We start from the raw sequence: 10,929 nt of genomic DNA on the forward strand, positions 1-10,929 counted from the left end.
GCTTTCTTCTCACGTTAATTTAGTGAAAAAGAACTTCCACTAAATGTCCGAGGCCTTTTTTTTTTTTATAGAGAAATTATTAAATTCTTAAAAAAAAATTAAGAAAATGAAAGAGAATGTTATTATGCTAATATCTCATCATTTCTATGATTCATCAACTCATTAATTATTCATCATTATAATAAAAAAAAATGTGGATTGACCATACGATCCTAGATCATTGAGATATAATTTTTATATACGATCGTACGAATTCGACATTGACGGTGAAGATCATGGATGAGGAATATGGGGCACCTTATTTTCGTACATCTTAGAAGTAGTGTATTTTTTAAGAGGGGGAATAATTTTAAAATTAAGAAAAATGCGTCGTGTTATGGTCCTTTTGGATATGGATGAATTCAAAGGACAACGCAGAGCTTATCCTTATTGCTTCTTTTCATAGTAAAATGGGTGTGAGGGACAAGGTTGTAGGAAAAGTGGATAATGCCGAATCTAGAATTTAAGAAAAAAAAATCCCCAACCTATCCTCATAAATACCATTACCACACATTATTTATTGGTATAGCCACATCAAAGACTTTCATTTCTTGTACATGTGAGAATTTAGAACAAGTCTTTCAAAGTCATTCCTTATGTCATAGAGAGAGAGAGAGAGAGAGAGAGACAGAGAGAAGATTCTCATCAACTACAAATTCTTTCTCTTAGATCTTCATAAACGTATGTTGGCTTGTTGGGTTGAGGTATTGAAGAAGAAGAAGAAGAAGAAGAATAGATCAAGAGGCTCATCTAGATTAGTTAATCATCAAATTGAAAATGGATTCTATCTGCAACCAACAAAACAACCATGGGATCATGGTTGAAGGTCAAGAAGGTGATGATCTTGATTCCATTTCGTCTTCTTCTTCAGATCTTTCAAGCAACTCCATCTCTTCATCAGAAGATTTCATGGATGATGCAACAACGTCGACGACGGAATCCTCATCGTCGGCTTTATCTTCTTCGCCGGATCAACTCTCTTGTAATGGTCCTTTGTATGAGATGTCTTCTCTCATGCAACAACTCCCTTTCAAGTAAGACCCTCTCTCTCTCAAAAAGTTACTTTGCACACAAGTGGAAAAGGGATATTTTTTCTAGTATCTCTTCATCTTGAGTTTTCTCTCTCTAGAAATCTTTATTTTGCTATTTCTGATCATTTTATTGATGGGTTTTGCAGGAGAGGACTATCAAAGTATTTCCAAGGAAAATCACAGTCATTCATATCCTTATCAACTGTGATGAGCATAGAGGATCTTGCTAAGCCAGAGAACCCATACAACAAGAAGCTCAAGTCCTGTAGGAGCTATGGAGGATTATCAGAGAGCCAGAAACCTTGGCTTCCCAGAACCAATTCTAAGATCATCTCAAAGAAGACTTCAAGGGGTTCTTGTTATACAGCTAATATGAGGGGGAGCAACAGCTTCTTGGGCAACAACCGGCCACCAGTTCGTCCACATAGAACTAATAGTTTGATCGATTGAATTAATACTTAAAAAATAATATTAGCTGAATATCTGTAGAGTTTTTTATTTTTATTTTTTATTTGAAGCTATGTACAAGGAGGTTTTTTTTTTTTTTTTTTTTTTTGGTGTTTGTTTTCCTTATTTAAAGAGGATGTTGCGTCATGAGAGTTTCATATATATATATGGAGGCTATTTATCTCATTTGTGTTAATATTATTATATGGAGGGTTAGATGATGATGAAGGTGATATATGATGATATACGCAGCTTTCCATTTGCAATGAACTTTCTTTATTTACTTGCTTTTCCCTCTCTAAAACTCATTTCATGTTTATCTGGGGAAGGCGAGAGAGAGAGCGAGAGAGAGAGAGAGCCTTTTTTCTTTTCTGGAATCTTGAGGGGAAGAGCAAACCCTAGCGAGGAAAGGAAGCCTTAATATGGAAAAAGAAAAACCCTAGTGAGAAGATAATAAGCATTGTCAGTTGATTTGCTGAATACTGTGATTTGGTTTTTGACCAAATAAAAATAGTGGCCCACTTTTTGGATAAGGTTTATTTTATTTTTGACTAATCCCAATTGCGGCCCACTTAGGGTATCTTCTTATCCATAACTGCAAATCGATCTCACATTTTGCATCCTATTTTGCCCTTTCCTTTCAATTGTAGATCTCTTTTAATCTCATTATCATTTTTGAAAAAAAAAAAAAAAAAAAAAAAATCTCAAACGTACAAATTTGGTTTTGGGTTGGTTGGATTGAGCACTAGAAGTTAGGGGAAAAATCTTTTTAGCAAGTAAGTGTGTTCAATGCACATCTGACTGACGGCTGGGTATGCATATCCAGTGCTATCAGCCGCTTGATACCCATTGAGTCCGTCAAGATCATAGGTAGAAGAATGATCTAATTAACTTAATCAACATGTTAACACAGAATGATACTCCAATTTCTAATACTAAAATCAAAGGAACTTGTGAAAATCTGATCTAATAAGCTTTGCCCCTCCTAGACCTTGCAGTAGTAAGAGCCTTGGGCACTGGTTTGCTCTTTGTCTTTTTCAAGTTTGCATGATTGAGTGGCTCATGACAACTAGAACAAATTAATCTCAGGATAATAGTTGCCAGGTTCATGTTTTGATCCTGTTTGTGTGCTCTTGTCATGGTGGCGGTGTAGTTAATAATAAATATTTAACTACCCATATCTTTGATTCAATCAAAATTCACCCTATTTACATCTTTAATTTGTTAAGCTTGAGAGATGTATTAGCTAAAAATTGACATATATGATTAATTTGGTATAAAAATTATCTTTGTAACAAGAACTTAGCTTGTATAGTTTGCGTGTGAAATTATTATATTATTCGATTCAAACAATTTTTTTGTGAATTGAGACTCAGTTCGATGAATACAATCATAATTCAGTGTTGAGAATCTATTTGTTTGATTCATGATAGAAGTTTGGGATTTAATTCACTATGAATTGAGAATTGAATCAGTATTCCAACTGAATCAAATTCAAAATCCATCCCAATGTATGGTGTGCATGAATTTGTTGGGGCATATTTATTGACCGCCTAATCTATAGCATTATATGAATTTTTTTTTTTTGTTTGTTTTTGAGAAGGGGAGGTTTCGAGCAATTGAAGGGCCAGAGTCCACGAAGAAGCAATATGTTTATTTCTCTCATTATCCTACATGAGGAAATGATAGTGACAACCTTCTGCTGGATCTCAAAGTTGAAGGAGTTCCAAATTTACTAGTAAATATAAGAGGAATTGAACCATATATCTTCTTTTGTTTCTCTCCCATCTCGTATATATTTTGGATAAACATTTAAAATTAAAAAGAAAAATCTCCCTCTTATTTGTTGCATTCTGTAGGATTTCAATAGTAGGACAGAATATACTGGACATCTTTGATCTTACAAGATCCCAGAGATTTATTATTATTATTATTATTATTATTATTTGAGGTTAAATTATTATTATTGTTGTTTATATTTGTGGCTATGCAGTCAGTAGGTGCGACAACAAACTTCAAAGGACGATAGTATAAGGTGAGTGGTGACTTCTGAATCAGCATAAATGGCCCACCACCTAGCACTTGTCTTATCCTTTGTTTTCCGGTTCAAACCAAATCAGAAATTATTAAAGAAACCCACCAACCGAAATGAAAGATATCATTTTGAATTAAGTTAATTTCTTTCACCCACCATTTTTCTCCACTGATGATTTGACTTAATGATTGGAGTCTTGTGTCATCATTATATTTTCATCTCTTATTTATGATATCAAAATTAAATGTAATTTAACAGTATCTATGAATATAATGAAAGAATTTTTTCTACATCATAAATGAAAGAAACTCAGAGCCAACCCTTTTCACACGGGTTCAACCTTTATGCGAACTAATGGGGAAATCATTGGAAATTAACCTAATCCTATGTATTTTTGTAAATATTGAAACAACAAATGTATAGTGGTAAACATTCTAAACACAAGGATATAACAAGGGTACCACATTCCATGGCTTATATGAATTTATTTATGTTTCCTTCGGGCATGGCTCGTTTAGATTCTTTAGAGCATGCTAGAGGCTCTGTGATTAGTAGATCGACTCCCCCACCCTCAATAAGGGCGGCCTTACTAAATGCTCTGGTTTCTAACCAATGTATTTAGTAGAAAGGACGTTATGCTATGTGTGTCTTGAATTTTTGATCCATTTGATATATGCGGTATGGTATGATTTGATCGACTGTGATCCGATGGATCGATCCGACTTGAAAGAGTATATAATGTATTATCGTTTTATTGAGCAAGTATTGGAAAAATTGAGGTTTTTGTGTTAGGGTTTCTAGATGAGTTTTTTTGTCACGACTTTGATGTCTTGAGAGAGATATCTGTTGTAATCTCATTTCTACATAGTGATTCATCTTCTTCTTCGCCCGAAGACTTAACACACCACATCGGTGTATGAACCTTGTTAAATCTCTATATTATATGAACCTGTGTTTGTTTTTTTCTTTTCTTCGTACTAGTTGATATTTGTTCTCACATGTTAGATCTATATTACCCTAACCTTGTATCAATCTTATTAGGTTTCTAAAATTGACAATTTGGCAAGTCAGGTGGAGACCAAATTTTTACACAAGTAGGGTTCAGTTTGAAAAGTCAACAAAATGTGAACAGAACTGGTCAAGCTCATCGCTGAACTGGCAACACCACCCAATTTCTTGGTCAAAGTTTTGTATAGGAAACTTCCTGGGTAAGGCCCAGTGAATTGCTGACCACATGTCATCGAATGCCATTGGGCTTTACCTTCTTCCTGGTTTCAACCCTACAATATTCCTCATACCTTATCCCACTGCACAGCACAAGAACAGCACAGGAAGAGGGAAAAAATATCAGAGCTGAAGCTGGAAAGAATGAAAATTCAACTTGACCATATAAGAAGAGCACGTGCAACAGCCCACCAGACATACCTTTCTAGAATAAGCATGGAGTCAACTATAATATGCAATGAACCAAGTAACCATTTTTCTTTTAGTTGTCCAATTAAAAATGTTGCTATTACCTAAATCCAGCACATCATCATTTTCAGTGTTACAGAAATTTTATCATCAAAGTTTCCATTCATCCTGAAATTTGAAGCTGTTAAGTTTATCTCGAATTCTTGACCCATTTTGAAGACTGATCCATTCCGACATATTTTGGTGGTGACCCGAATGAGAAGTTTTTTAAGATCTGTGATGGAAGCAGAGGGGTTGGATAGGTCGACCCAGGACTTGGAGTATATATAATGTACTGTTGCTTGTTGAGAAAGTCATTGTATTTTGGGGGTTTTTCGAGCTAGGGTTTCAAGGCGAGTTTTCTCGCCACTTCTTAAGTGTAATCTCTCTTCTGCATAGTGAAACATATTTTTCTTCGCCCGAGGACATAGTACACCACCTTGATGTGTGAATCTCGTTAAATCTCTGTGTCGTGCGAAACTATTGTCTCTTTATTTTTCGTATTTCTTAGTGTATGATTTAACAAAAGCTCATCTAAGGAAATTATAATAAGAAAAAACAACAAAAAAACCTTATCCAACTAAATGGGGTCAACCACATGGATCCAAGTAAAAAAAAAACACAATTACTCAACTACATAGATCTTAGCCCTCCAAACAGATCTTTCGGGGTCATACTAGGATCAAGACCTAAACTGTATGGATAGCATCCTTACTATTTATAATTTGTAATGACTACTTGATTAAAAACACACATATCTTTTTCTGGTTGCTCACTTGCTCTCAGTGGTTGATGGCAATCAAGAGGTTTACATGCTGAAACACTGCATTGGACAAGATCCTGTTTCAGTTCTAAAAGATGGTTTAATTTGGACTTTGGTCTCCAGATATGTTGAAGTTATGGAAGTCCAAGGTAGTACTGTAAATTCATTTAAGTGTACATAAGCTGATGAGAATGATTTAATAAGCATTAGAGGAGAAAAGGAACTGTTCATAATGGTTTCACTGGCTTTCTACATAATGTCTTAACATTATAAATTGATTCAAAGATGGAAATGGTCATTGTATTGCCAAAGGTTGATAAAAAGCTCTTAGCCTGTGTTCTTCGGACTTCATAGCACTTAAGGCTTCGATCAACTTAAGAATATGTCAAGGCTTATTCTCAAAAGACCAATTTGATAAGATGTGTTCACAAGTATATGAGGAAAGGGATTTTTTTTCACTCACAATCGATGTGGGACTAACATGAGGTGTTCGTAGGTATATGAGGAAATAGATTGACACAAAGAGCACAGAAGTCAAGCCACAGGAATTTGCAGTAAGCCATCAGACTTTAATGTATTTTAAAAAACAGAAAATTCATAAGATGGTGCAGTTACCAGTTCATTGATTCTGTCTTCAGGCTCTCTGTTTCCACTGATCATGCCTGCCTCAATAAACAGAGACATGCAAGAATATGATGCCAAACTGGCAACAGACTTTGGTGATAAATCACAGTTTGATCTTCCTATCAGGTAATACCAGCTTTTCACAGATCAATTAAAGCTAAGATATCTTCAAACATAAAGTCTGATTGATCCTTTGCTGAATCCAATAGAATCAGGTCTGTCAACCAGATGCCCCTATGTGATTAATCACTCACTAAACAAGCAAGGCTTTTAGCCCCACTTCAAGATTTTCATGATTGGGTTATATTTTTTTTGAAAAATTCAAAATTTGGTTTTCATGGATGTAATTTTTGGAACATATGGTTTGATCATAGAAAAGTTCTATATGACCAGCAACAAGCTCAATCTGATTATCTTGTTAGACATGCTATGGAGTTTGCATTCTGTTTATGTTCTGTTACTGATCTATCTACATCTACCTGACAAGAAGATTAAGTGTCTTGGGTTTTCCTTGCTCCTAAATTGTGAAAAAAATAAACTTCATGAATTTTCTAATAATAATCCTGGACACTCAGGTAAGCTGTTACATGAAGATTTGCACGAAGTGCGGATGGAACTTCTCTTATGTGGAACAAGCTTTAGTGGCAGGTCAAGCTTTGAATGTTTTTATACAGAGCCATGTTGAGAGGTTACAGTTGGAGGGAACTTCTTTATGGTGGTTTACTAATCTGCTCCATGTGGGACTTCAATTTGTCATTTCAGATAGTCTAGCTCTGTTAGGCCAATTTCCTTGTGTTTTTGTTTCTCATCATCTTAGATAAGGAAATATGGTAGCAGATTCTCTAATTACTGCTTGAGCTCAATCCCACAATTCTGTTCTTTGGGATAACCCCCCCCCCCCCCTTTATTTTGTTATCCTCTTTTTTCCGGATACATTATCTTGCGGCTTACCTCATAGGCCCATACTACAACAACAACAACAACAACAAACATAACCTAATCCCAACTATTATGGTGAATAGTCAGTAAATTAGTCATATTAACAAAAAGGTACAATATACAATCAAGACAGAAATATGTACAACTCAGAAGTGCCGAGCCTTACAGGTTTAGTCATATTACATTACAGCTCACAAGTGCCTGAGATAGGTGTTGGATTACGCATAGACCTACAGATATGTAATGATAAATGGATAAGATGAAAACAAAGGGTATCGTAGTATCTATCAACTAAATAGGGACTTATGTTGAGTTCTGCTAGCAAAACAAGTAAGGAATACATATACAACACATTTGAAATGTGAGAGTAAATTCTGTACAAAGGTCCCACTACTGCAATGTCCTTGACATTTTTAGTATTTGATGATAAATTGCAGAAATAAATAAGGATTCTTTAGTTTATACATCCCATTTACTGCCAACTTGTCAAGTATATATAGTTCAACAGTCCATGCTCAATGATGAATCAAGTCTTCTCAGTCAAGACTCAGGACACCATAAGTTCTCAATTTCCTTGTTCATGGCTATCCATCACTGTAAGAGAAGACACCGATTCAGAACCAAATTCAGAGAAGCCATTAGAATGACTTCAGATGATTCTTTAGCTCTTTTATGGAACATCCCCATGTTAGCTACTCCATACACAATACAGTAGAAATGGAAAGGGAGCAGTCCAGAAGCTATCACAGGCATCCCAAGTTTACAACTCATTCGATAGATAATTGATGACTACATAATACGAAGCCACACATCATGGGTCTTAAACAAGACAGCTGTGGAACTTATCCCGGAAGATCTTTTTCTTCCTCTTCAGTCTGAATAGTTGAGGTAGCATTTCTGTCTAGCATTGTGGTCTTTAAGTGCCTATGGGCTGTTAACAGCTTAACTTCTGTTGGCTTAAAGCTCTCTTCAAACCATTTCACTTGAATTTGAAACCCAGCATCTCTCAGAGAATTCATGGCTGATCTGTACAGCCTCCAATCCAACTCCATTCCTTCAGACTTCATGTCTAGCAAAAGCTTAACCAGCTCATCAATCTTACTGATCTTCGAGAAAACCCCAACCATGATCCCCACCATGGCCCCGTCTATTTTGCCACCATTGATCCTGAACTCCTGGTAGAGCTTTATACATGTCTCAAAATCCCTGGCCTTGCTATACACACTTATAACGCTAGTGTAGGTAATCTTATCAGGGGTGACTTCCCTTCGCTTCATCTCCTTCCATAATTTCTCTACCTGCCTCAAATCCTTGACTCTTCCATGCATATCAATCAGAGAATTGTAAACCCAAACATTTGGCTCACATCCCTTCTTTTTCATCTTAGCTACAAGCCTCATTGCATCCCTTATTCTCCCAACTTTTCCATACATAGAAACCATATTAGAATAAGCAACAACACATCTATCAAATCCCTTTTGTTCCATCTCAGAAAACACCTTCTCAGCTTCGGTATAGAGCTCTAGCATGCAACAGATATTGATAAAAGAAGCATAAGTTACTTGACCTGGTTCACACCCTAGTGAAATCACCTCTTTATAAATCCTCAATGCAACCCTAAGTCCTCTTTTCTTCACATAACCATTGACGATCGTGCAGAGAATGCAGTCAGAAACACTGATTCTGGTTTCTTTCATTGCCTTCAAAATTTCAAGGGTTTTCCCCATCAAGCCTTCTTCCACATACATCGAAACAAGTTTCAGACACACATCTGGATTTTTCACCATTCTTCTTTCTCTTGCTTCTTGAAAACAGTTCTTCAGCTATTCTAACTTCTCTAATTCTTGCAAAAGAGAACATCAGAGAGGAGTAAATTGAGGAATCTTGTGCAATACCTTTTTTCTTCATCTCTCTGAAGTACTCAAGAGCTTCAAAAGCCCTTCTGATTTCCCCAAAGTGTCACATAAGATTCTGTAAATCCGAGTAGAAAAGGGCATCGAATCTAAGGTGTCCTGCTTTACAAATTCATTAAACAGTGAAAAAACTTTCTTGGTGTCACCAAGTTTCCTATAAGCTTCCATGACCTGACAATAACAACTCGAATCAGGCGCAATTCCAGCAGATTGCATCTGATTAAACACAGTGACCGTGCTTCTATACATATGGAGCTTGTTATATCTTCTCATAGCTGAATCAAATGCTGAAAGAGCAACATCACCCTTAGATTCAAAAATGTGAAGCAAGGCTTTAGCAACCTTGAATTTTCTGTTCCTAATGGAACTATCTAGCAAAGTAGAACATGTAGTACTATCAGGAATCACTGAAAAGGCCTTAAAATCTTGTGAAAGCAAGGAAATCAAGCTCCAGTTCTTTGATTTAAGCAAATACCTGATAAGAAGCTTTAACATCAATGGCTCAGGTCTAAATTCAGGGTGATCTTTTGCTTTCTGGTAGTACTCGAATGCAAGAGGCGCCTCCGAGGATCTTTACATAACCCAAGTAAGAAATCATTCAGGTTTTGAATATCCAGGGTCACAGATTGTTGAAGATGCAGAAATTTGATGTCATAGTCAATGGTCTTAGGATTATCTGAAGACTCATCTAAAACTGGAGCTGGCTATCCAGAGGAGTTTAATAAGGAAAATCGACGAATTGAGTAAGGAGCAGAGAGAAACTGAAGGGATTTTGAGGTTGAATTTATAGTCTCAGAGTGGGTTTTCCTCTGACAATTAAATGAAGTTAAAGACCAGTCGGAAGAACTGAAAATGGCCATTGCAGAGGTGGTTTGAGAAAGACGAGATAGAAGTGTTGAGGCATATGTATACCTTATCCCCACTGGATTTTGCTATTGCCTGAGGATCATATGAACCACTGAATGAGAGACACGTGGAAGAAGCAAACATGTGTTCCCATTCCATCCTCTCGCTTTATAAATGGAAAGGAAAGGAAAGGATATAATTTTTTTTTCACCGTTGGTTGAAAGAGAATCTCTTCTTCCATGGTGACTTGACGGGATCATAGTTAGCAAATTCGGATTCGGGAATTATTCGGACGGAGAATTATTCGGAATAATTCGGACGATTAATTTAAGGATTCGGTCAAAAAAGCGGTCAAAAAATCTTATTGGGGTTTTTTTTTAAAAAAAATTATTTTTTTATTTTTTTATTTTTTATTTTTGGTTTTTTTTTTTAAAATAATGTTTAAATGGACCGAATAATTCGGTTTAATTCGGATTCGGTCCGAATTATTCGCGATTTATATTCATTTTGGAAAAAGTCGCGAATTTTATTTTTAATTCGGATTCGGTCTGAATTTTTGATAAAATTCTTTAAAATTCGGTTCGGCCGAATAATTCGCAAATTATTCGGCCGAATTGATAACTATGGTTCAGCATCCCCAAAGACAGGGAAGGAATTAAAAAAAGTACATAATTAAATGTTGAAAAGAATGAGCACGAAGAGAAGAGAAGCAACATTTAAACCCAATGGGCTGGCTACTCAAATGAGCTTGGTGATATCACAGTAGATAAAGATACGCCAAAGAGACTTGTGATGGTTCTTGCATAAGACATCTGTTGTGTCAACAAGCATCCACTTCCC

The 10,929-nt window shown here is 36.0% G+C and overlaps 1 protein-coding gene and 1 pseudogene across 1 annotated transcript; one reads left to right on the top strand and one right to left on the bottom strand.

Annotated features, from left to right (window-relative positions):
* The first annotated feature begins 563 nt into the window (after positions 1-563).
* On the top strand, positions 564-1,800 carry LOC122079063. Its single transcript, XM_042645304.1, has 2 exons — positions 564-1,073; positions 1,217-1,800. The coding sequence occupies exons 1-2, from the start codon at positions 817-819 to the stop codon at positions 1,518-1,520; spliced, it is 561 nt and encodes a 186-aa protein (XP_042501238.1). The 5' UTR covers positions 564-816; the 3' UTR covers positions 1,521-1,800.
* Positions 1,801-7,636: 5,836 nt separating this feature from the next.
* On the bottom strand, positions 7,637-10,111 carry LOC122079040 (annotated as a pseudogene).
* Positions 10,112-10,929: the final 818 nt, after the last annotated feature.

Source organism: Macadamia integrifolia, chromosome 5 (genome assembly GCF_013358625.1).
Source record: "Macadamia integrifolia cultivar HAES 741 chromosome 5, SCU_Mint_v3, whole genome shotgun sequence".
NCBI lineage: Eukaryota > Viridiplantae > Streptophyta > Magnoliopsida > Proteales > Proteaceae > Macadamia > Macadamia integrifolia.